The sequence below is a fragment of the Caretta caretta genome, chromosome 18 (assembly GCF_965140235.1).
Source record: "Caretta caretta isolate rCarCar2 chromosome 18, rCarCar1.hap1, whole genome shotgun sequence".
Classification (NCBI taxonomy): domain Eukaryota; kingdom Metazoa; phylum Chordata; order Testudines; family Cheloniidae; genus Caretta; species Caretta caretta.
In genome coordinates, this window is record NC_134223.1 from 18854724 (window position 1) to 18881495 (window position 26772).

The 26772-nt window shown below is 45.0% G+C and overlaps 1 protein-coding gene across 1 annotated transcript in view; it reads left to right on the forward strand.

The window, feature by feature from the left end:
• PLCH2 (phospholipase C eta 2) overlaps positions 1–26772 on the forward strand; it is a 316564-nt gene that overhangs the window by 217292 nt on the left and 72500 nt on the right. Inside the window, exons 4-7 of the mRNA XM_048824566.2 lie at positions 3579–3822; positions 6078–6207; positions 19618–19788; positions 25176–25269. Coding sequence (XP_048680523.2) covers positions 3579–3822; positions 6078–6207; positions 19618–19788; positions 25176–25269 — 639 coding nt within the window. The remainder of the gene's footprint in view (positions 1–3578; positions 3823–6077; positions 6208–19617; positions 19789–25175; positions 25270–26772) is intronic.

Below are 26772 nucleotides of genomic sequence, written 5' to 3' on the forward strand. Positions count from 1 at the left end.
GGACATAGTAGATTAGGACTTGGAAGATCTCTATTCAATTCCTGGCTCTACAATAAACTGCGTTGTGACTTCTGACAAGTCATTTAATCTCTCTGTGTCTCAGTTTCCCATCTGTGAAATGGGATAATAATCCCTCCTTTGTCTGTTTTAGCATAGATTGTTCAAAAGTGCCCACCATCCCTGGGTGACTACAATGGGAGCTTGAGGAGCACTTTGAAAATGTGACCCTTTTCCAGTGTTGACCCTAAACTCTTCAGGGCAGAGGTTGTCCCCCGCTAGCATGTTCATAGGGTGCCTAGCACAATGAGGCACCAATCGCAGTTGGAGCCTCTTGATTCTACTGAAATACAGATGAATAATAATGCACAGGAACGAATATTGAATAGTGAACTTAAACCTCTACTGAAATCTAGCTCTAGACTTTTCCTTTTGCCTCCTGTTGCATTATTCAGAACCAGCTTTTTAAACTGCATGCAGAAGACCTAAAAATTCCTTCAAGTATGTGAGTTAGAATTACTTGGCTGGTTGTTTAAGCAAAGATACTAACCCTAATAATAATTAATAACATGCACATCTTCTCCGACTAAGCTGTAACGGATTAGTTTAACCAGCTACCATTACGTTAAAGACATTTAGGAAATTGGTTTTTTCAAAGTCTGTGTCTCCTTGATCAGGCTTTTTTAATTTGCGTTGAGTGGCACAGTAAAGCTAGAAGCACTAGCATACCAAGCCACCTTGATAATGTCCAAAGTGTTAAATTTTTGCCCCGTTCTATAAAATGACTGCACGTAAATCGACTGCTCTAGACTATTAAAGGCTGGGCTTGGCGTTGACATTATCCTTGGCGTGAGTTGTGCCGTCAGCACAGAGGGCTCATAAACCGGAGGTTAAGTCTTTTTGCATTTCCTCTTTTGACATTTGCTTTGACTAGTGCTATTTGAGCTCTGTGTGTCTGTGACTGTCCCATACCCCCTTGCTAAATAACAGTAAGCCCAGAGGGCAGTGATGTAACACAACACGAATTCACTGGTTTCTGCTTCGTTTAATTTCATATGAAGAAAATCTGCCAGGGTCTGGAGTCTGTGTTGGATTTTAAATGTTTTCCTCCCGTCCGCTTTGAGCTAACTGCTTCCCCCCTAGAAACAGTTAATGGTGCAGTTTGGATTTTGGCCCTGCTGCAACACTTTTCCTTTTTTAAATCTTTTAAACTTCTGGCACGTGTAGATCTGGGTAATATATCCTCTGTAGCTGCCCAGTACACATACCATAGCAAACAGCTGTCTGCTTCTAGGGAGAGCCATGCTTCTTGTAATCTCAGGAGGACACTGTAATCTGCAAAATTAAATTCTGTGCTGGGGTTTATTTTATTGTTAAAATTTCTCTTCTTGACACTCAGGATCTAGGATCTTTAGAAGGGAAACAAATTATTCAAATAATTATCGGATGTGCTGGCTCTGAGTGCATGTGGATACTAGACACCGTTTCATTAAACGTAAGGGCACTCTATAGCATTTTAAGATTTGTATATTCAAGGGGAAGAGGAATGGGGGTTGACAACCATGGTAATTTACTCCCAAACCTAGATGTAGGAAGGAACCTGGTAGCTAGAAATGTGAACGATTAGTTGGATCAAGTCCTGCAAAGGCAAGAATTCATTCCTGAGTAAATGACACTAGGTGGTTCAGTGGATTGTTTCAGAGTCAGGGTACCTGGGTTCTGATCCTGGCTCTGCCACTGAACTATTGTGTGACCTGGGGCAAGTTACTTCACCTCTCTGTTCCTCTGTTTTGTCTCTCTTTGCCTGTGTTGTCTATTTAGATCAGAAGCTTCTCGGTGCAGAGACCATCTCACTGTGTATGTACAGTGCCTAGCACAATGGATCTCAGTGCTTAGAGCCCTCAACTATCATAATTATAGCTGTTCTACTGATATTGTGTTTCATCTTAGCCAAGAAGATTTACAGGATGCTTCACAACAGACTAGGATGTGCCTAATGTCCCTTGTTGGCTGAGCTTGCAAATGCCTAAACCCAACTCAGCGGCATTTCTCTATCTATAATATTAGAGAGACAAGGTGGGTGAGGTAATATCTTTAATTGGACAAACTTCTGTTGGCGAGAGATACAAGCTTTCGAGCCACACAGCGCTTTTCTTGGGGTCTGGGAAAGGTGCTCCCAGTGTCATGGCAAAATGCAAGGGGGAACAGATTGTTCAGTATTTGCATTTTCCTGTGACGCTGGGAATACCTTTCCGAGACCTGAAGAAGAGCTCTGGGCTTGTCTGCGCTTACAGCGCTGCAGCTGAACCGGTGGAGCTGCGCCACTGAAGCACTCAGTGAAGACACTACTGCGTGGATGGGAGAGCTTCTCCCTTCGGCGTAGGCCCTGCTTCTTGGGGAGAGGAAACCCTCCTGCTGACCTAATGCTCTCTACACCGGGAATTGGGTCAGTATAACTGTGTCACTCAAGGGTGTGGCTTGTCCGCATGCCTGAGCGATTTAGTTTTACTGCCATAAGTTGGTAGTATAGACCAAGCCTCTGTGTGGCTTGAAAGCTTGTCTCTCACCAACAGGAGTTGGTCCGATAAAATATATTGCCTCCCCCACCTCGTAGGCGTGTCAGTCCCAGGATATTAGACAGACAACACTGCGTAGTATCTGTAACATAACTTTGAATGCTCTAGCTGATCCATTCCAAACCTCACGGCATGTTCGAGGTATAAGTGGCTAGAACCCAACTGATTTGGAGAAAGGGGAAGAAATGGGGGCAGTAGGACACCTCTGCCAGCTCTTTAGCACTGTCACAGCCTCAGTGTGGGAAACTAGTTTTAAGAGCAACCATTCCTGGGGCAATTCTGAGGCTACGACTCATAAGAAATACTAGTTTTTAAGGTGTTTCTCTGAATTCTGCAAAGAGTTTTACCCACCTCTCCAGTGTTAGAGGCCTAGGATATTGACTGCCTGCTGCACAAAATCCGTTGACATTGGTGCTAAATGCTGGTGAGAACATGGGGGGCTGGCTGGCTGCATGTGCCTCTGACTCTTCCATAGACAATGTGTAGGCTCTCTTTACAATGGGTTGTGTGTGGGGAAGCAACTGTAATGTGCAAACTGTGTTCGATTTTATTTCTAGCTGGAGAATATAGCAAACCAAATATTGCCACAAAGAATAGTGGAAAAGTGTCACTAACAATTGATTGTCAATGCAGACAGGCTACAAAAGCTTAAAGGAAAGGCACGAGAGTACTAGAAACTAAACGGTGTATCATAAGATCCTGTTGTATTAATATGTAGATTACCTCATGCTCCTTCACCTTCTCAGACTAAAATAAGATCTGGATGCTTGTCTGGGCTCATTTTGTTACAAATCCTTTCCCCCCCCCCACCCCCATGGAAAAGCTCTTTCATTTATTAAGTCATCCTCCAAGTGATAATGCTCAGCAATGAGGATAAAGGGGGTGATTTGTTTTTCCAGGACAAAAAAAAGGACCCTTTTCCCTCCAAGAGTCTGATTGTAACTAACACAAATGATCTTCCACTGACCATCTCTAACGAGCCACCCACCTCTCTTGTTCTTCTAGTCTCCATTGACTCCATGCAGGAGGTGTGTGAGGGGAAGCAGTCGGAGATCTTCCAGCGCTACGCCGATGGCAGCTTCGACCCCAACTGCTGCTTCAGCATCTATTATGGAGACCACATGGAGTCTCTCGACCTGGTGTCCTCCAGCGGGGAGGAGGCACGCACCTGGATCACGGGGCTCAAGTACCTGATGGCAGGGATCAGTGATGAAGACAGCCTGTCAAAACGGCAGAGGACCAGAGACCAATATCCTTCTGTGCTGTGGGGGAGGGTGCCTAGCAGGGTGGGGCGGTATCACTCCTAAAGGAATTTGTGGAGCTGTCCTTAGTGCTTTATTTCACTGGCAGCAAGTGTGAGGCATAGGATTGCACAACAAGTCCTATGATACGTTCCTGTTCCCATGGGGCCCTACACAACCGAGTATGGGGTGCAGCGTTCCATGCTCTATTTCATCCCAGAGCAGATTCCCACTTCTGCGCGCTCCCATTTAGATCCCCTCCTCCAGTCCAGCCCACACACCCACTCTCCTGTTATCTGTGTCTCACCCATGCACATCCTGAAAAAGCCAGGGGGATATTTTCAAAGGCACAAATTAAGTGCATGACTCCCATTGACGTTCGGTGGGAGATGGGCTCCTACCTGCCCTTTGTGTCTTTGCCAATACCCTTAGCGGGTAGTTTTCAGCCTTCTGGGCTGAGAATAAGGGGCAAATGAGTGAGAGAGGCTGGGGGGTGGAGAAGGTGGGTTCTGTGTCCTATCACTGGTTGTCATCCTGCAGGAAAGTCTCAACAGCTGACACTTTGCATGTCAAAAGTCCTTCATTAGGATTAGAGGCTTGTGCTAGGCATATGGTGAAGGGAGAATGGAATTTTAAAAAAATAGAGGGCCACATTCTGCCTTCAGTTAGACCCTGTGCAGCCGTATCTATCTCTGCAGGTTGCAGAATTCAACCCTAAGTTTATATTTGTTCAGAGCTTAAAGCCATTTCTCATTGTGTATCTGTGGGTATATAGCCGGTGCTGCTGCTGAGGAGATTCACATGCGCAGGATTTTAATAGGCATCATTTAAAGCGCACGCGCAAGCAGACCAAAATCCTCTCCCCACATCTTAACATCAGGGACCGGAGAAAATTGTATTCATGGACAAAACTACATCAAACCCCAAATCAGGCAGTGAGATCCTGGCTTGGGGCTGCTTCTGAGATGCTAAAGGCCCCATCACTCTCTGCTTATTGCAATTCCTGGATCACTCCGCTATGCTGGGCTATTGCAGGGTATCTGCTGTGGTCACCACTGGAAGACAGAATTTGCTGCCAGTGCCCATACAGTGAGATCTCTCCGAGATGCCATCATTTTCTTTCCCTGTATTTAGAATAGGAAACAGATTGTAGACTTGCCAAATATTGTCCCTTTGGTAATCGCCACTGTACGGTATCTCTGATGTTAACTCTGGCAGGTAGGAAGCCTTTGCTGCTTATTAGATCCTGTTCTGTAGAGGAAAGCCTGTCCCCTGCTATTGCATGTAGCCATCTATTGTTATTTCCTTGTACGGAATGTTCTTGTGCTGGTGAGAAGAAAAGGGCATTGGGGTCCCTTTAGCTAACTGCTGCAAGGCAACGTTAGGTCGAGCAGTCTGAGATCCTGGCCTGGGAAAGAGGCACCATAACAAGGTGTGTAACAAACTGTCAGCCTTCAGGAAGGCTGCAAAGAACTTCAGCTTTTTTGGGGACCAATAACCTGTTTAACAAGCGCCAGCCAGGAAAGGGGCTGGGAACCTGTTAAAAGCTTGTATACAGCACCTGACGTGCATTTGCATCCTTTGGATTAGGGGGTTTTTATATCCAGCTTAGGCTGTCAGGGTTCCCAGTGACAAATCTAGTTCATGGGCAATAAAGCTGCTTTTATTGTTTTTCTAGTTAAGCTATCTTTGGTTAGATAGTAAGAAAACCTTTCTAACTATAAGTGTGGTGGAGCTCTGGAAAAGGCTTCTAAGGGAAGTTGTGGAATCCCTGTCAATGGAGGTTTTTAAGAGCTGGTTAGACAGACACCTGTTGGGACAGTCTAGGTTTAGTTGGTCCTGCCTCAGCACAGGGGCTCAGACCTGATGACCTCCTGAGATCCCTTTCAGCTCTGTTTCTTTGATTTTTATGTGTGGTTTACAGCCTCAGTAGAAAGTCCACTAGTCTGTAGTGCTACGGCTGTGCTGCTGTTCACTTGCAGCGTTGACACTTTCTGCGGTGAGAGAGGGGGATTTTCCACCACTGTAATAAATGTACCACCTGGAGAGGGGGTAGCTAGGTCAACAGAAGGTGATTTTAGTGGTCAATGGAAGTATCTTCTTCCATTTACCTAGGGGTGTCTATACTGGGGGCGTAGAGCAGCTTAACTACGTCTCTCCGGGTGTGAATTAGGTCCACGTACGTTTTAGGTATAGACTGGGCCTAAGTAATGTTCAGTAAGGTCCCTTGATGCTCCATTGCCTTCCTTAACTCCAATTAAATGTGGTTGAAGCAAACCTTTGATGAGGCCGATAAGAATGGTGATGGCAGTTTGAGTATTAACGAGGTGCTCCAGCTGATGCACAAACTGAATGTGAACCTCCCCCGACAGAAAGTCAAGCAAATGTTTAAGGTAAGACGTGAGAATGATCATTTCTAAGGGAAAAAGGGCTGAGCTGCAGAGATCTAATGTGCAACACGGCAGGAGAGAGAGTAAATGCTTCGCTAGCAAATTCCTTTTCGTTTCCTCAGTGGATACTGCATTGTGCATTTCAGCAAGTCGGAGAGAACTTTGGAAACAAAGGGGTCGTGAGTAAATTCTTAGCTGCAAAAGGAAAAGATACTTGCACCAAGTTGCTTCTGGAGTTTTACAGTGTAAGGACAAGCACAGCGCATCTGCCTCTGTCAGCTTCCGTGCCCTACCCTCCTGTGCTCGGGGCCGGATTCCAATACCCTTATTTGCATTGAACCATGCCTTCTCACTGGAGGAATCTCAATCTCCATCATGGGAGGTTTTTCGGAGCAGGTTAAACAAACACCTGTCAGGGATGATCTAGATAATACTTACCCCTGCCATGACTGCAGGGGACTGGATTAGATGACCTATTGAAGTCCCTTCCAGTTTTATGATTCCCCTAACTCCAGAAGTAAGGAACTCAATAGGACCACTCATGGAGTAGGGTGATACCCTTTCTCTCACAGAGTATCAAAATTTAACCAGTATTGTTATAAACCTGGTCTTCTATGGCCATTGATTTGATTATCCTTCATCATTTCCAGCTGTGAAGTGACATGGGCATTCTTCCATGTGCAATGGACTGCTCATTTGGTGATGGTGACTAGGTGGACTGTGCTCGCAAACCATATGCTTCATCCAAAAGCCAGCTGCTACCAAGTAATTTCTGTTACTAGATCTATTGCTCTACAAATACCTGGGGAGCCTTTTCGAAGTTTGAAAGGAAGAAATGACTCCGAAGGAGTACTATGGGAGGCGAATGCAGATACAAATTTAAAGATCCTATGGATTGACTGAGAAACACGTTAAATAGCAGAACCTGAATTTAGGTCCAATGACTATGAAAGCGACCCACTCTAAGGGGCTACGTTTCCATTGACCTGATCTGTAGCTAAATCCCCATTTCACTAACCTAATTGTCCTAATTTTTAATGCTCAAGCAAAGTGCTGTTGCTAAATAAGGTGAAGTGACTCACGCATGATGCCAGGTGCTGTTGGCAAACAGGGAAGTCATTGCATTTCTGTGGACAGCTGCTTGGGGTGATTACTGTGTGCAACAGTGGGGCTGTGGCTTCACCTTCCTTCTCTGTGATTCCCTTTCCTCCCTTTTCACTGTGCCTCTTCTTCTTTAAGTTTGGCCTAGAATTAGGTCACATGAGTTGCTGAGACATTATCTCCCTCTTGACTCCAGGGATCTCTCTTGGCATTTCCTCCTCTCTTCAAAGTGCTCTGACTGCTCTTTCAAATGAAGTCTTAATCCTCCTGCCAAATCTCTGAGTAATTATGACTGGCCTGCTCCCTTTCGCACAGCACTTTGTGAAATGCACTGCTTGTAGTGGGTAAATTATGGGACACCAGGTGATGTGCCCAACCTTTCTCCTCCGATATGCTCAGTGCTTCACCCAGAATACGTCACTCCTACTTAGTGGAGAAGGAAAAGTTCTCTCTGTGGCTGGGCTTGGAGTCGATCTCTGTTTAAATGTCCACTTGAGTTGGGCTAAAACGCTCTTGTAGATGTTCCGGCTAAGGGGAGCAATGAGTGAGGTGAAAGGAACTGATTGTCTGCGGGGAGAGGGAGTGTGTACGTAAGAGAGATTGAGAATGTGATTGGCTTAATACAGGGGATAACTGGCTGTCCAAATTCTTGCTATTTTTGTCCTGCTGTTGAAAATATGCCCTTAAGCTGTCAGGCAGTAAACCCAGAAGCCCACCAATGGGACCCTCTTTTTGTATGTGCAAGATGGGGAGAGAAGGGGTTAGTCTCCTTAGGAGCTGAATTGTGGTCCTCGGTGGTGAATTCTGTATACATGGGCAGCTACTCGGTGTGGTGGTGAACCTATTAAGCTAGTTTTTAATTACAATTCAGACTAGACATGAGCCATCACCCCAGGGATGATAGTGAATGTAGAATGAAGAGAAGTTTTTTTTTTTTAAGATGTGGCATTAGTGTTTTTTCAGGAGCCCTGAATCTGAGATCTGTTCTCTAGTTCTGTTGGGCTGTGCCTGTTCTGACCATCATCACGGTACTTGTGTACTAATCTGTCTTGTAGAATATGGACCAAATCCATTTTGGAAGCTGTAGCTTGATTATAATTATTTCCTTTAAAAAGCCTCAAATCATGCTAATAACAGGTTTCAGAGTAGCAGCCGTGTTAGTCTGTATTTGCAAAAAGAAAAGGAGTACTTGTGGCACCTTAGAGACTAATCAGTTTATTTGAGCATAAGCTTTCGTGAGCTACAGCTCACTTCATCGGAGCTGTAGCTCACGAAAGCTTATGCTCAAATAAATTGGTTAGTCTCTAAGGTGCCATAAGTACTCTTTTTCTTTTTGCAAATCATGCTAAGACATTCACAGAAAACATAACTTACATCCTAAATAAAGTCATCGCATAACAGATGGCTGCTGGAAGAACAAAAGCAGTCAGGAAACTTGACTACAGTAAGATCTTTGTTCATTAGAATGAGATGTTGCTGACCTCTGGGTCTTGCATGTTTTGTTTAAAATCTACGCTGCTGGTAAGATGCAGAGGATTCCTCCAAAAGTTCCCTGATCAAGGAAGGACATTTGTAAGGTGCATGTGTTTTAGAATCACATCCTGTCCTGGGGTCAAGTCCTCAGCTGGTGTAACTGTCCTAGCCCCATTGACAGCAGCTGAGGATCTGTCCTCTGAAGCCTTCATAGTGGAGAACTTAACAAGTTATATCTCCCATTTATACAGCAGCGTTGTTTCTTAAAGTCTGGTTTGGTGATAGACTTCTCTGCAGAGAAGTGTAAAGTCTGGTTCTTTTATATCCAAAGACATTCACTGGCCAAAAAAAAAAATTAAAAAAAAAATTTAAACCTACTCGATATTTGATAACTTTCTGCTAAATTGCTTTACCAGGGTTTCCTGTTGGGGCAGCCAGACATCAAAGATAATATTGCTAGATATGGCCAAAGCATGTATGACTGTTGCAGAGAAATCTTTCTTGACCTACCTGGTGATCTGAAGTCCAGTCACCGACTTGGTGTCCTCTGATCACACCTGCTACAATCTCTGTTTTTGTTGGAGTGTTGTATCAGGTGTGCAGACGCTCATATATGTCATGTTGACACAGCTACAACACTGCATACATGTCTGTTGCAATGCAGATAGCTGCTCCTTTGCAGTTAGTTCTGCTGTTGTCCTTGGCCCACTTTATTGTCTAATTGAATAGGAGAGGATTAAGGATACATCTGTGCCTCCACACCAATGATCAAAAAGCTGATTGTGCATGGGACCCTGCTGGGAATGAAGTCAGTGCGGTGTTTTTATAGTAGGCAAACAACGGCAGCCTTTGCTGTATGCCATGTGCCTCAGAAACATGCCAACAGTAGCAGAATTTTAAAGAGGCGGCTTTGCTGTTGATGATGTGCTGGAGATTGGAGAGAAGGGATGTTTTCAAAAAATCTAAATGGTGGGATTTCAATGGAGCGCGGCACCCAGTTCCCAATGACCCTCTGAGATTTTGGGCTCCATCGAAATCCAGCCTAAATCAATTTATCTTAGATGCTTACATGGCCCCCGTTACAGTAGTATCTGAGAACCTCAGTCTTTAATGTTGTTACCCTCACAACACTCCAGTGGGGTAGGGCAGTGCTATTATCCTCATTTTACAGATAGGGAAACTGAGGTAGACCAAGTCACTTGTCTAAGGTCACATGGAAAATCTGTGGCAGGGTAGGGAATTGAACCGAGGTCTCCCAAGTTCTAGATCTGTGCCCTAACCACAAGACCATCCTTCCTCTTTTACCATTTGTCCAGGTAGTGTCTCCAGCTCCTGTGCAGACTTGTACAGCTCTTGTACAGACTGCAACCGGTTTAAGACTCAGTGGTGAAAGATTTCTCTCAAAGTCCATCCCTTCATCTTCCAAGAGTTTTTCTATCCAGACTTCTGGACTCTCTGTGGTTGTGCTGGTCCAACAGGACTGGAATGAGGCTGCCTTGACATAGTGGGCCTCTCCTCTCGCTCTGTAGCGAGACAAATAAGGAATCTGGGCGTCATAGCCAGTGTTAAATTGCCATGGATCTGTATATGTAATCAGTTGGGTAAAAACCATTCCAAAGCTGCAGTCAGGGGAAATGCAGTTGAGGCACAATACGGTTTGAACTGTTACCAGATTCCTTTGAAATCCTAGTGTGGTGGTCACTGTGCCATGAGACCTTGTTTGACTGAGCTCAGATGCTTTGCGTCTCCGTGGGGAGGAGTCCCCAAATGATCTTCCAGTAACCATTCAGGAGCAGGCAGTGCCAATCTCTGTAGTCCGGTGTTCCCAGGTATGTTGTCTAGGGATGTCTGTAACTTGGGCTTCTGGGTTCTCTCACGGCTGCGTGACCGTAGACAAGCCTCTTACTTCACTGTGGGTGACATGCAACCCTGTGCAGAGGGCTAGACACTGCTTCAATCCTATTTGCAGGGCTTAAGTGGTGCATGGATTCACTGTCTGGGCAGTGCATTGAGATCCTTGAATGAAAGGCACTAGGAAAATGGATTCACTACTAGTAACAATAACAACTAGTCATAACATTGCCCTAGGGCGGGAGCAGAGCTCAGAAGAAAGAGTCCAGCCTTGATTTTTCCTTTGCAATGCAGACCCTGTCTGAATAGGTATCGTCACTCACGGAGAGCCCTTACTGTCCCATCCTGAGCTGCCTGTATTGTGTACACTCAGAGTGGCTCCTTTGGCAGTGGGGTAGCTGCTGGTGTGACCAGCAGAAATCAAGTCAGTCAATCCGTTTTTTACAGAGATCCCAGCCGGAACAAAAACACCCGTCCCCAGCTGGGTTTCCCAGCCCTCAGTACCCGTTCTGGATTCCTCTCCTTCCACTCTTGTTCATGCAACTGGGGAGAGAAAGAAAGGCAAAGTTAATCCCTTGCTTACTGGAAAGCAGCACTACCCTCACACCCGCCACCAGCAGCCTTTGTGGATAGACTTTTTGGCCTTTGATTTTGTTTTTTGCCTTGAGTTTTTTAGGAAAATGAGAAGGGGAGGCAGGGGGAAGGTGGCGCTTTGGAAATGATCTGTCTTGATTCTGGGGAGAGAAGAAGATGCCTCTGGATTCCTTCCCCTGCCTCATGACTGTGGTAGCAGATTTATTCCAGTGCCTCCGGGCAGAAAATATTTTTAGCCTGCAACTCTTTCTGCTGTGTTTTCTTCATCCTGCGGACAGCTGATGCTAAAGCCTGCCCTGCTGTCTCTAGTGTCCAATGTAGATTCCTCTATGGATATACAATGGTAGGATTTGCTCAGCTGGAGCATGGAAAACAGAATGGCTCTGTGGCTTGCAGCAGCGCAGGGTCTGGGGGAGGGGCGGAGAAGCTATTGCAGAGGCTGAGAACCCTCCAGCAACTGCAAAATACAGGTTACCCTGGCATATACTGTACCTGTAACTTCGGTGTCTCTGGTGCTCTGCAGGTATAGACATTGCTGCACTGATAACCGCTCACAGCTAAAAGATGGAAACACCAGGGCAGGAGCTGCTTATAGTGATGTCTTTCAGCCATAAACTTCACACACCCAGCAAGTCTGTGTTACTGAATAAAGTCTTGGATGAATAAAATAGGAGAGATTTTAAAACTCTGGGCTGAGGCTTTTTTTCAAAGGTGCCCTTGGGATTTGGGCACTTTGTTCCCCTGGTCAGCTTGGCCATCACAGCCCTGACCTTTGTAACAATTGGCACTGTTTCAGATTAATAAAATGCACGTGCAAATGGAAACTTAATAGGTGTGTTCTGGAACTTGTGCACTAGTGCAAAGTCTGGGCTCACAGCACTGCAGGGGATACCTCTCAGCGTAGAAATTAGCTTGAACTGCATGGAAACACTTGCAACCTAGTTAGGTTGTGGCCAGCCCTGCACATTAACTTAAAGGTTTTCCCCATCCTCCCTACACCGCATTCCTGACACACTTGCATCCACGTGCTCAGAGAATGCAAGGACTACGAGAGTTTGTAGCACCTCTGGGGGTGCTGGGTTCCTCAGGGGGTGTGGTAGGGTTTCTGACCCTAATCCAAGCCACAGAAGGCCATTAAATGCTGGCCTGTGGAATCATGTCACCCTCTAGTGGCTGCCCTGCTACCCACAGCTAAGGGAGAGTTTCCTAGAAATCCCAGGCCAGCTGGAGGGAAGGAGTCCAGGCCCATCTCCAAGGAGCATGTGTTACTCTGGCTGGTAACTGTCTTAGCTCAGTGCCTGGCTTCATTCTGCTCCTCTTGAACGGATGTTACAGGCACCACGCTCCCCCTGCACTGCAGGACGCATTGCTGCTTAATGGACCCACCACTGGGAATGCAAAGACTTTTTTTTTGGTTTTTGCCTTGAGTTTTATAGTTGTTTTTTTTTTGGTTTTTGCCTATGAGGAGGGGAGGCAGGGGGAAGGTAGCACTTTGGAAACGATCTGGCACTGGAGATCTGCGTTCTATTGCTGGCCCTGTCACTGGCCAGCTGGCTGACCTTGGGCAGGTCCATTCCCCTTGTGCCTCAGTTTTCCCCATCTGCAAAAGGGGGGTGATGATACTAGCCTCCCTGGATGGTGGTGTTACTGCCGGATGCAGCGTCGGAGGAGGCGAAGAAGCAGCTTCTCCCCAGTGCAGCCTGCTGAGCCACGCTCCGCACCTGAGCGCCTCTAACCAGGCGGGGCCTGAGTGCCTTGTGAGCATCTTTACCTTGAGCTGAAAGCAAATGTGCTGAGTGCGTACACACGTCTAGGTACCCCAGCTTTAGCCCAATGGGCCCATGCACCTCAGTGCATTTCCTTCCATTTGGGGGCAGATGCCAGGCTAAAAAGCTTTGTAGAAACATATACGTGTCCGCACCCGCAACAAGAGGCCCTTGTCAAAAGCTTGTTTTTGAACAAAGGCTCTTCCCTCCCATGGCAATGGGAAGATAATACTCATACATCTATTAATATGCACGCTGCCTGGCAGCGCTATAATCTGCTGATCCCTGTGTTATTAGACCCTGTGCACCATGGACTTCTGCTCCACTGAGAATCCTGTCCTTTCATCAATTGTGCTGGACTGTAATGAGGCTTTTGGAGCGGGGCAGGGGGGACATGGTGTCTCTGTACAAGCAGAACATTTTAATAATGTTTTAATAAAACTTCTTTGCAATGCCAGCAAATACCACACTCACAAATGCAGCACTGTGGAAAACAAAATTTCAGAAACTCATTACAATTAGTGGATTAAAGGGAGTTGCTTTCTAGGATAAATCATTCGGATTAACTGGAGCCAAAGGGTAGAGACTGGTATAACTTCTGTGACCAGAGAATGGGTTTCTACTAGTAGCATGCTAGACTCTTGTCTTAATAGTTTCAGATGAATGGCAATAATTAGAAATCCTGTTAAGGGAGGAAAAAATGGATGAGCCTTTTCCATATGAAAGTGTATAAATGAGAGCAGCCTGGTCTGAATTATGGATGTAATTGGTGTTCTGTGATATAAAATTCCTGATATTAAGCAGCCTTGAATTGCCTAATCAAAGCAGAAATCTCTGCCTTGGTTAACGAAAGAGCTAAACAGAACGTTGTTAAAACTAACATTGTATATCATACATGGGGTTTGAAGGCAGTCCCCTTGGGTTCAATTTTTCTAATTAATATCCTTTCACTGACTTGGATGAATGCCTGCTTTTATTAAAGTGCTGTATTTTCATTCTACCCAGAACTTTATTTTTAAAGGAGATGAATGTTGTGTGTTTGTGGCCCCCCGCTGCCCCATTCATTCATGGTGGTGGGAGGAAACAGTGCAATTTTATTATTAGCAAGGTTTTGCTCACAAGTACATTCAGATATGTTTCACTGGGCTCCTTTAATAAGTTCAGTGTCTCTGCATTGATTGACCTGTTTTATATTGGTGTCTAATTCTATTAACCATTTCAGAGCCTACACAAAATTTGGCTTCAGTGTTGTAGTTGCTACAATTCTAGAGTTGTTAAAGTGTCAGGCTGCTAAATAGAAATCTAACATCCAGGGCAATCAAGAGTTAGAAAGTGTGTGTGGATTCCTTGGGGGCTGAGAATAGACTAGGAAGCTGATAATGTATCGCTGATAACCTATTGAGTGTCTCTCTCTAAGTAAATCAAGGATTTTCAGTTTTGCCGTGTTCCTGGAGAACTAGCTGAGCATGGGTACTTAACCCTGGGGCTCCTAAATGGAATTTGTGCTGTTAGTTCAGTGCTGTTTGTCCATGGTCTTGGTGTGCTCTTGTCCATCGTCTTGAGACGTTTCCCAACTAACTGATAAAACTGCAGCCTTCATGGCACCAGCCCAAGGGAATGCAGCGAAGAAGTATTATCTGGGCTGTACAAGAAGTCTGAAACTTTGTCTCTGATCTGTAATGTGCTTAGGTTTGTCTACAGCAAAAATGTGCAAAGCAACCAGCTGACAACTCAATTGCTGGAAAACAAAGTGGGGGATGTGGGAGGAGCTCAACATTAAAGCAGGTCTGTGGAATCTTCAGTCCTGACACTATGCGAGACACACACATCCTGGCTTGATAATGCAGCAGTTTAATTCCAAAGGACAATGTCTGAAAGGGATGGTTAAGCTCTGTATGGTAAATGAGCACAGGCGTCTTACACTGGGAAATAATATATGCAATGTTGTTGTAGCTGTGTCAGTCCCAGGATATGAGAGAGACAAGGTGGGGGAGGTAATATTTTTTATTGGACCAACTTCTGTTGGTGAGAGAGACAAGCTTCCCAGCTACACAGAGTTCTCTTTCAGGAAAGGAAACAATGAGGAGTCCGGTGGCACCTTAAAGACTAACCGATTTATTTGGGCATAAGCTTTCATCGGTAAAAAACCACTTCTTCAGATGCATGAAGTGAAAATTACAGATACAAGCATAAATATACTGGCATGTGAAGACAAGGGAGTTACCTTACAAGTAAAGAACCAGTGATGACCAGGCCAATCCAACTCCTCGTTGTTTTTGTGGATACAGACTAACACGGCTACCCCTCTGATACTTTCAGAAAGGAGTCGGTTAGCACCATCCTAGCAAGATAATTACTGAGCAAATTTTTGATTCTCTTTTCAAACTTTTTCTTTCTCTCTCATGCTCCTGCAACAAGACACATTTCCCATTTTGTCTAGCCAGTGGGTTGATTCTCCAGCCTCACTGACAGGCACATTCATAAAAATGGGACCAAGTGAGAATAAGGATGGGAAGTGCTGATTCAGAGCTATCCTAAAAGTTCCGCACATGTGGCATCTGACTGGATAGTGCATTGTTCTGCCTGCCATCTGCCAAACTGCCAGGTGCATTTTCTCATAGTCTGAAATGGAGGTGTCTGGAGTTGTCACCTAAGGGTATGACCACACCGCAGTGAGGAGGTATGTAGATATACCCAAACTAGCTTACATCTAGCTAGATAAAAAGCTAGCTCAAGGAACAAGAGCAATGAAGCCATAACAGCATAGGTGGCTTCCTGCGCCCTGGCTACATACTTACGCAGTAGTTATACTGCTGTTGTTACTTGAAGTCGCTTTGATCTACCCATGCTGCAGTCACACCTCCTGATTGCAGTGTAGACATACACTGAGTAGCTCAACATTCCTATACTTGTCTGCCCAATTGAGTCTGAGGATGCTGGACTAGCTGTTCCCTAAACCATCTGCGAGAACCCTTCTCCGTTCGAATGCTTGGTGAGGTCTGACCTGACCGCTGCACCTTTGGTGGGAGATGTTCATTGGACTGAGATCTTCCAGAAGAGTATTTTTCAGGGGGGCCACGCTCAACAAACAAAATTCAGATCGGAGTTTGGATTTTAAGCATTCTTAAGCTTTTGATGGGTTCTGGTCTGTGAATGTTTTGGTTCAGGCTGATGTCTAAATGGTTTGCCTTCCTACATTTCTCATAGTTCGTCTATGGCTGATAGTGGCCCTGAATTTTACAGTAACCGCAGCAGAAATGTGCACTGGCTGACTCGGATCAGCAGTACTACAAACCTATTCAGCAGCTGTCTTAGCTTTTCCCCTGGCATCATCAGTATGTATGCCTTACTGGAGACTTCAGAACCTATTCCTAAGCATCACCCAGATACAATCAGATAATGTGTCATCAGACAAAGCGACTGAGCCCTGCGGCCTTCAAGGGGCTCTTTTTAATCCTTATGATTTACTCGTTGATTTTTTTCTTCTTCCTCCTCTCCTCTTCATAACAGCTGCTCAACTTTAATTGAAACTTCAGTGTTGATGTGGTGGACTCTACACTGAAGCACTGAGCTGCATTCAGATTCCTCTCGCTGTTCAGGAGATCTGCTGGCTGTTCTGGATGGCTGGCTTTTTTTCATTATACTCCAGTCGTCTTATGCCATTGTATTGACTTTACTCTGCCTTATCTGCCCTGCTCATTAAACAGAGCTCGTTTTGCATATTTCATATGCCTGCATTGTACGAAGTATTTTTCCCTCTATCTGCCCATCATAGACTGTTCCTAATTTAATTTTTAGGGAGGGATTAGCCATGGGAAGGGTGGACCATTCGTTCTCAATAATCTTTTTAAAACTCTGCCATTGGTATTGCTCAGCCCAGCAGCTCTGGGAGATTTGATTAGTCCTTTTCATTAGGCACAAAACCTTATGCCTCACATCAGCGGTTCTTTTTTTATGAGACACTTTATGGCAGTGGAGCTCCCCTCTATTCAGTTTGTGGGTGTGAGGGGTCTTTTCACAGCTAGCTTCCATAAGCTGACATGCAAACGAACAGCCATATTTACTCCGGCCACTTTTGTGGGTGGGTCGGTGGGGTCAAGGGGAATAGTGGTACAATACACATCTGCAGAATTTCTGCCTATGCTTTCTTTAGGCTTGCAGCTTGTTGTGGGTAGAAATCTGAGTTCTTTAATTGACAGATACCTAGCTGCAGTCACAAATCAGGTGCATAGCCCCTGCGTGGCTGGACTTTGTACGTTGTGCATTTCAAAAATACAGGTGCAATTTTTGCCATTGCATGTTTTGTCTACCAAAAAAAAGTTACCCTTTAAAAATCAGATCTCATACAAATTGCTCCCCCCCACACACCCCCAATCAATAGAAAAATCATTGAGACTCTTGCCTAGGGCACGGAGCTGGGTTTTGTTTGGTTCTGATCATGGCGGTTCCACTGACTGCATAGGCATCCCTGGGGCTCACTTCACCCGTCTGTAGAATCACTGGCTGTAATGTATTTACTTCACATGTTCTTGTGAGGTTCAATGCCTGTAACGGGCTTTTGAGACTGCTGGATGAAAGGCACGCTAGAGGTGCATCGTGAATGGCAATCCAAATGCCAAACCTCTTGTCCGTCTGTAATTCTCCACACTTCTCCTGTCATGCTCCCCTCTAATTTTAGGATATGTTAGTCCAAAAAGCTGGGGCTCCCTTTAATAGAGAGCAAGAGGACTGAAGTGAAGGAGAGGACCAAGAGTCACAGTACTCCTTGAGACTTATGGGTAATGGAAATAGGAGCTGATCTATATTCCAGAGGACATCAGAAAGCATTATTGCACAGGAGTTCTGTGTCATTAGCACTAATGGAGCGTGAGGCCTGCGTGGTGGCAGAGTGAAAATGGAATCAGATTTTTGTACTCAAAGCAGTTATAGGTGTAAACCAACTCTTGATAAACCGGCAATGCAGTTAAGATACAATGTGAAATTGCTAATCCAAACTGATGTGTGGTTATTTTGGTATCGTCAAAGCTGAATTCCAACAGGCTCTGATATCTTGGCATTTGCTGACATGGGACTATATTTGCACTTCATCCAGCTTTAAAATCCTGTGAAGAATCCTGTTGTTGATGGGTTGCAAAGGGGAAAAAGTGCTTCTCCCATTTGAAACATCAGAGCAATGATTCTCAACATGTGGCCCGTGGGCCGCTTGAGGGCCAATCAGCACGCAGCTGCTGCCCATGTGACATCCTCAGGGCTATACAGGTAGTATTGGATGCGGTAAATAGGTTGAGAATTACTTCATCAGAGGATAATTAGGGACAATGTAATGGGGAGAATTGGCTCATTTTCTGTGGTGTGGTTTGTTTGGGATTTTTTTTTTATGGCTACTTTGCTTCAAGGGATATTTTCACACTCCTGTATCTCCATGTATTTCTAATTGATGAATAATGTTTTTTTTAATTAGCGTTTTCACAAAGTGTGCCAAGGGAGAAACATGCCGAATGAATGTACAACATCTCTGGAGATGGTGTGTGTGGCTCACTGAATCCTATAGCTATACAGAAGAAGCATGGCCTTGTGGTTAAGGCACTGGCCTGAGAGGCTGAGGATCTGGGGTCTATCCTCAGCTCTGTGGTATACTTTATGGTGCCTTATTTTCCTTCAGTAAAATGGGGGAAATATTTGCTGTTCCATCGTTTGTCTGTCCTGTTTAGATTGTAAGCTGTCTGGGCAGGGATGGTCTCTAGTATCATGTGTTTGTACAACACCTAGCACGATGGGTGCAGGAACTCTGCTGGGACCTTTATGCAGGCACTACGGTAATATGGTATGTATCTCAGTGGCCTCCAGCACTTGGCGGTGCTCTAAGGATCAACGATAAGCTTCTGTGTTGGGCCCCACTGGTGTCCTGACACTCACGAGACTGGTCTGGAGCAGCCCCATTTCAGCAGTGATCAAATGGAAGGTTTTGTGCCGGGTAGGCTGGTGCAATTGGTCAAAGAGTGGAGAACTGCTGAGATGTGTAAACTTATTAGGCTGGGTGCCCGAGGGCAGTGTATTTTGCTGCTGCTTTATTTCCTCCGTAGGACCCTATTAAATTAACGTGTGTATGTGTCTCTGCCCTAGGAATTCACAGGCGTGCTCCTGAGCCATGGGCTTCTTGGCAGGATGGTGTTGTTTCTAGTGACCTTCCCAAATACACCACAAGTGTCCCCTTTTTCCTGGACACCTGCATGTCCTCTCCCCAGTACTCAATTGCATAGTGCCCTGCCTCATTGCCATAGATGGGAGAACCCTCCCAATGTGGGGGACCTAGTGAAGACTGCTGCCTCTGGGAAAGTGAGCTCTGGAAGCCTGCATTAAAATACAGATGTTTGGGAAGGTTGAAAGGGGTGGGGGTGGGGGGGTTGCAAGCCATTCATGATACCAGTTTCAGCCTGGTGAGCCAAATCTTCCTGAGCAGTGTGTTGCTAGGCGAGACTGCATTCAGGTTAAAAATGACTTTCTTGTGAAACACAAGGGTTTGTGTATTTTGGTTTTAGTTTTGGTTTCTTTTTCAATTCCCTCCATTGTAATGATCTTGCTGGGAACCGGGGCACCTTTAACGGCACCTTGCTGTTGCGTATCGCAGGAGGCTGATACGGATGATAACCAGGGCACGCTGGGCTTCGACGAGTTCTGCGCCTTCTACAAGATGATGTCGACGCGGCGCGATCTGTACCTGCTCATGCTCACCTACAGCAACCACAAGGACTATCTAGATGCAGATGACCTGAAGCGCTTCCTTGAGATTGAGCAAAAGGTAGGTGGGCACTGGGGAGAGAAGTGCAGCTTGGGTGCAGAACCCTGGTATCTCTCCCTTAGAAAGCTACAATGTTCCAACCTTCCACTTAAAGGTGACCTTTTAATGGTTCGCTCGTGGCTTCTTCCCAAAGTGGATAGAAACCCTATCAAACCTTGACATTTTATGTGATAACAAGGTCACCTGCAGAGCATGTCCAAACCTGTGCACAGAAACTTCAAGCCTATTGCCACTCAATGTTATTTATCCCAGCTGAGTTCTTGGTTTTGATGTCTTAAAATGGAAAGAGATTCTGATAAGCTAGTGCTACCTCTTTTTCTCTTTATATGCAGCACCCTTGGCAGGTTTGAATAATCGGCCTGCTCATTTAGGGAACATTGGAGAAATTAATACTCTCCATAAACTGGGAGAGCAAAGATGGGCTAACCATCTAATTTAGCATGGAAGATGGATTGTGTTTTACTCCTGTGGATCTCACCTGGTATGTTGATTTCTTAATGATCATAATTTGCACGCCCCACCTAATATCAAAATTGGATGTCATTGTACATAGCGTACTCTGTATGCACTGGACAGCTTTTTTAATTTAATTTTTTAAAGCAGTAATAATTGAGTGCTTTAATTGCGCACAGCAGAGCGTGGGCATGACTCTTGGTGACAGAGGGAATAATCCAAGAAAGAGTTAATGTTTGCCATATGTTTGATTCAAGGCCTCTTCCTAATACTGGTTTATGTTAATTTCATGCTTGTAAAAGAGAAGGACAAATAGAACTGGCCAGAAGCAGGCAGGAGATGGGCAGGTACTATACAAACATGCCATTCATATGTCTGAAAATGTATCCCAAGGTACCCCTTCTGTTGCAGTTATTAGTCTCCCAAAGCCAGAGCCTTCTGATCAGGCCAAACTCCATATGGCCTAGAAAAATGCATCCGTGTCCACCTCAGACCACTGAATTCACCTTTCCCATTTTCAGTGACTTTTTGAATAAAGATTTAGTTTCACGCTACAGACTGTAATATTGTTGAACAAACAATTGTCACTGTAGGAACATGTTTTGCAGTATCACACCTACCAGCTGCTTTGATGGGCCCTGCCTCACGAGCTTGGTTCACAATGGTTTTTACTCTACTAGACACTTATTACTGGAAAGATACATGGCTAGCTTTATAACTAAGCATTACTGTAAGGTTTCTGACCAGCCCCCTGGGTTCTAAATCTGCCATGTTTTAATTCTGTGGGTGGTATGAATTTTTACATTTGTTTCAAGTAGAGAGCATTTCCGAGGTGCAATTGAAAAGTTTAGTAGCTACCTACGTCTGGCCACTCCAATCACGGGGCATGTGGGGCACTCAGACAATTGGGTGACTTAGACAAAAGCCACTGATACCACTTCAGGCCTGGTGTGGATGTTTCCTGGAATCTCCTTATTCCCTCCCTATCTCCCTAATGCAGATCATTCTGCTGTAGCTTCCCTCCTTCCCCTTACTTTTCCTTTAGAAAAATCCTGCAGACATGTGGCTAGATGGAGACATTTGACTCTTTCCAGTATGAGAGATGGGAGTGGGAGGTAATATCTTTTACTGGGCCAACATCTGTTGGTGAGAGAGACAGGCTTTCACAGAGCTCTTCTTCAGGTCTGGAAAAGATACCCTGAGTGTCACAGCTAAATAAAAGATGGAACAGATTGTTTAGCATAAGTAGTTAATACACATTTCAAGGGACCATTCAATTGTTAACACCTCTCCAGTTATCACCTTCCCAGTATGAGGCAACCTGATCCAGTGGTGATGTTTTTGCCTCTGTCTCTGTCTTGCTGCATGGCCTTGTGGGTAGAGTAATGAAGTGATTTGCTTACTGGACAGTGGCCATCTTTTCCAGGCTTATTGAGAGGATTCACTGCTGGGTTGGATAGCCCTTTGGAGATAGAAAGGACTAACTGTTTGGTCCTTCTCTTGCCACTCTAGTGGGTTTTACAAGCCACACAATGTTCTGTCAGTTCATCTGATTTGAAAGAGATGAAGAGTTTATGGTCCAACAGAACAGGTGATTCTCTAGTAGAAGCCAATACCTAATGGCAAGCGTTACACCTAACGCTGTTCATAAAATCAGACCTTTCATATGTCTTCAGAGACTTTAACTCCTGGGTTTATAAGCTTTACTAGTCAAATATTGAATTTTACCTTGATGCCCTTGCCATAGTTATCAATGGGCTATCAGTTAAATAGCAGCAAACTAATCTCCGTGCACCCTGTTGCAATAGCTGCTATGTACAGTGGAATTAATGATTTGCTCCTTGTAGGCGAGGGCTAAACAGGAAGGTTTGCATTCTTTATGCATATTAGTCACTTTTATCCATCAACCAGTGCTGCAGATTAAAGATGTTGGCTCCCTTTCCTGACAGCTCCTGTAGGCTTTTGTGAAAAGGAAATAAATAGAGGTGTACCGTGCTTTTATTTTCTCATGGCTAAAGCTAAGTAGCTTCCTCTCTGCACACGTACGTACACATGCTTATACAAATGCATTGATCTATTTCATCTTCTGCATCAAATCTCAACAATACCCACCTTGGTGGGAACAGCCAACTGCCAGCTACGTGATCATCTTGGTTATTGGTGGCTTCAGTGGGCTGATCGTTTTAAAATAAGCCATGAATGATGAAAAATACAAATGTTAATATCACCCCTCTCAGCAGCCATAGGAATGGAACAAAGGCTGCCACATATTAGGGCATCTATGCCAGCAAACACTGGTATGTACCGAGGACGGCTGCAAATAGCTGGTAGACCTTGCCAGAAGTGCCAGTTAACCAGATTTTGTGACCCATTCATCTGTTGCTTAGTGTGAATGTGCTTTACTGTACCTGTACTATACTGTACCTATACCTTACCAGTTGTTCCTCTTATCAGGTTTTGAGCGGCTTCTGATGCATAGCTGTCTAAACCTTTTGGACTGCAAGGTTGTTGGCTGGTCTGTTCTGGGAAAGTTAAAGCCCATTGCAGTGAAGAGGCTGGTGGTTATTTTAAGTTGGCTGGTAATGGAGGAGCAATTTAGTAAGCTAGAGTGCCACTAGCAATGGGGACAGGGAAACCAGCCCACTATAAATGTGACCGAAGGAACATGTAATAAAAGACCACATTGCAATGCTTAAATAAAAGGGGAGAGGGAAGGCGGATGCCAGAAGCTGAAGGGTCAGTATGGCCCCAGAGGAAGACAGGAGCTATGAAGTTAAGGTAAAATCCAACCAGAGAGCCCTGCAGTTTAGAGTATTTCTTTTCATAGAGGAGAGAGGGATTCCAGTGGAATTTTTTTTTCAAGATTTCATTAAGTCTGAGAATTTAGTGAAGTTGTTTTGTTTCTCTCGCTCCACTTTAACATCCTCAGGAGAAAGGGAGCATTTCAACTGCCCATTGGCCCCACCCCACCCCACCCGATATAAAACCCCTTCTCTCCTCTACTTCTGCCCTGGAGGCTCCTCTGTCAGGATGAGGCTGGGGCATTCCTGGTTTTAGGGAGGCAGCAAAATAATAGCTCAGCCAGGACTTTTTTTTTCTCGCCAGAATTGTAGAAGTAGATGGGGTGGGAAAGAAAAACTACCATGGACAGCAATGGCGAAGTCAGCACGAAAACTCCTAGGCTGGGCTATCTCTGTCCATGTGCTTCTGCTTTTCATGCTCTGATAGAGTCTCATGAGTCATCTGCTAATTAAATAAATGAACACCCATCCCTTTGTGCCTATTGTCTCTTTAAATGAGTTATGCAGTGTGTCTGTTTCCCTGGGCCTATTGATCCTCTTCATGCTGAGAGAAAAAAATTAACTTCAGCCATAGGACTCAATCAGTTCAGCTCATCGCTGGCACTGAGCACTAAAAGCTCTCCAGCTTTCCTCCCACAGATAGTGCTGCCCTCTCTAATGCAATATGTCTAGAACGAGCAGGTGTTGCTGCTGTAGGTTTGAACCTTGTCAAAAACAGAACAAAAGCATGCAACAGCAGTGCTGAGCTAGCAGCAGGGAAAGGCCTTGTTGTGGGATTGGGACGAGAAATCTCATGAAAACCAATTTTCTTATGAGATCCTGCCTTTGCTGGTCATGGCCAAAATGTAAATGCTGCAAGAAAGGTGTTTTGGTAGGGAGACTTCTGGGCTTTTGTGTCTCAGCCCAGCCCAGCCAAGCCAGGACATTCAGTGGAAGGAGAATGCTTTTTTCATGCTCCTTAATCTGTTGTGTTTTGAACCTCCCCACAAGAAGGCTCCAGTCCAGTGTCAAAACTGCTGACCCTTTGGGCATGGGTCCACCTTGCCCAACCCACCACCATAATTAGTCCCTTTGTTGGCAGACTCAGCAGAGAGGGCAAGGACGGAACGGTCCATGCACTCTGAAGTCCCCTTGCAAGTGGTTCCTCCTGGGCAGGATACAGTTCTGTTTGTGCACTTCCAGAGAAGCTTGCACGGCCACTGCCATGCTGTAGGTCTTCTGTGGCTAGATGGAGAACGCCCTGCTCCAGGCATCTGTCATGAGATGTTAACTCCTCGTCCCGCTTTATGCTTTACTTTGGTTTTACGTGTGTATTTTTGAAAGATTCTGCTTGGCTTTTTAATCTGCTCCACTCTTTGGGACAGGCACCATATGGTCGTGTGTGTGCACAGCACCTCACACAGTGAAGCCTTGATCCTGATTTGTAGCACTGCTGATGACAGATGTAGTAAATAATTGGTCATCCAGTTCTGTTTACATAATGCAGGGCTATATGGTTCCTTTTTAAACATAAATGGAGCTAACCATAAATGGCCTAACTTTCAATTGTCAATGTCTCAGAACATGCAGAATTTTCTCTGTGCACACATCTTGAGGACCAGAATGAAATCCTACCATTGATCAAAGTAACGGATGCACTAGAAATGCTTCCAATAATCTCCTGTCCTTCTGATACCTGGCCAATTTATTATAATTGATACTTCTCTCCACTGGCTCCTGGAGTTCTGTTTTGTTGCATGCCTCTAAAGTAAAAACCTTTTGACAACACAAATTAATCCTGCAGCCAAAAGACCCTATTGGGCCATAGCAAAACACGTGCTGTTTGGTTGCCCTGTGGGCTTAAAAACACTAAACAAAATTGACCTACAAAGCAGAAATCGGGTTCTGTGTTTTATTGTGTGCTATCAGGCAGCTGCCAATGGGACTAACTTTTCACTAAGCAGCCTGATTCTTATCTGACCTGACACTGAGTGGCAGGAGTGGGAATTTTAGTGAACAGTGTAAAAATCCTAGTACTAGTGCAGAAAATACAGCCAGTTCTCATACTACACAGAGAGAAGAGAACTAGGGGAGCAGTGGATGATTATTTAGTTAACGAGATGTTCTCCACTTCATGTTCTGTTTCCTTTCTAGATGACTAATGTGACCAAGGAGTACTGCCTGCAAATTATCAATCAGTTTGAACCGTGTCTGGAGAACAAGAAGCAGCGGGCTCTGGGAATAGACGGTAAGTTGGTTTTTGCTGCTGTTCTGGAAAATGCCCAATGGACGGTAAATGCTAGTTCGAATTTGACACTTGTTTGAGTACTGTATGGTGTCACCTTGCATAGGGGATGCTTTGTCTGTGCTTTTCCGTTAATGTTGTTGACGTGGGCTGGGATTTTCAAAGGAGCCTAAGGGAGTTAGACACCCGGAGGGATGAGGCTCCTGTCATTGCAAGTCAATGGAGGTTGGATGCCTGTCTGTCATTTATGCCTTTGAAAGTCTCTCCCCAGGTCCTACTGAAATGCAATGGAATTTGGCACTTAACTCCCCTAGGCATCTGTGACAATCCCAGACAAAGTGTTAATCCCCCTCACCCCCCAAAGAACAACAAATGTTAGAGTGTTCATAAAACCAGTGTTCTGAGCATGTGTCGAAATTTACAATGGGGGTGGTAAATAATGTTGCCCCAAGAAGCACACTCTCTGCAGGCCCGGTGCTGATGGGCTCTCACTGAACACCAGGTGCTGCACTGAACAAGACTTCAGTGGTGGCCAGGTGGTACAGGTTGCTTTAGGGCTGATTCTGAATCCCTTACTCAGTACAGTGGCCCCTTTATCCACGGTGGTCCCATCAACTTCAAAAGCAGACAAGGAGTGCTAGTCAGGCCCTGGAAATGTTGTTTGGCAATAGATTGTGTGGGAAGTGTCTTGAGCTATGTTTTTAAAAAAAAAGCCGTAATATGCACATCTGTGGCTGTGTTGAACTAATGCAGAATGGCCAAGTATAAATTGGTACAGTCTGTTCTTCAACCCAAATGAATGGGGTAGTTTCCAATACCTGGAGTCGCCTCTTTGTCGTTGGTGAAGGATGGTTCCTATATAATGGATTCAGGTCTCTCCTGCTCTGGGGACTGAAATCGCTGTTGCCCTGTCCCTTTACAGCAGGTAAAACACTCCATTCGGGATGTGTTGTGCTTTACGCCCACTTCACCTGAGTGTGAGAACAAAGAATTGGGTCCATCAGCTTGGCTGCCTTGTGATTGGACATTAGCCTGATCTTACCTGAGACTTAGACATGTTAGACAAGAAGGGATTATTGTGATCATCTCATCTGACCTCCTGCATAACAGAGTAATTCCTGCAATGAACCCAGGTTGTCTGAGTGAGAGAGAACATCTGACTTTACTCTCATTATGTTTTAACACAACTTCTCTTCCTTCTTACCGTTAAACTCAAAGTGCATGGGAGTTACTGCTCACTCCTGGGCTCAGAAGACAGGTTGCACAGATATTAGCGACATTGGATTGCCTGTTAGGGTCTATAAGCATTGCTTATGAAGAAGTCAAGCCTATGAGCAACAGTACTTACCCCTAACAGGCAAAGCATAGACTGTGGGGTCACCTTGACAAGAGGCACAGAACTACATTACTCACGGCTGGTTGTGCTGCTGTGAGAGATTCTGGAGCACAGGTGTTACTCTACCATGAAATGGAAGTCTAGCACAGGAGCCAGTAGCTTGGTCCTCA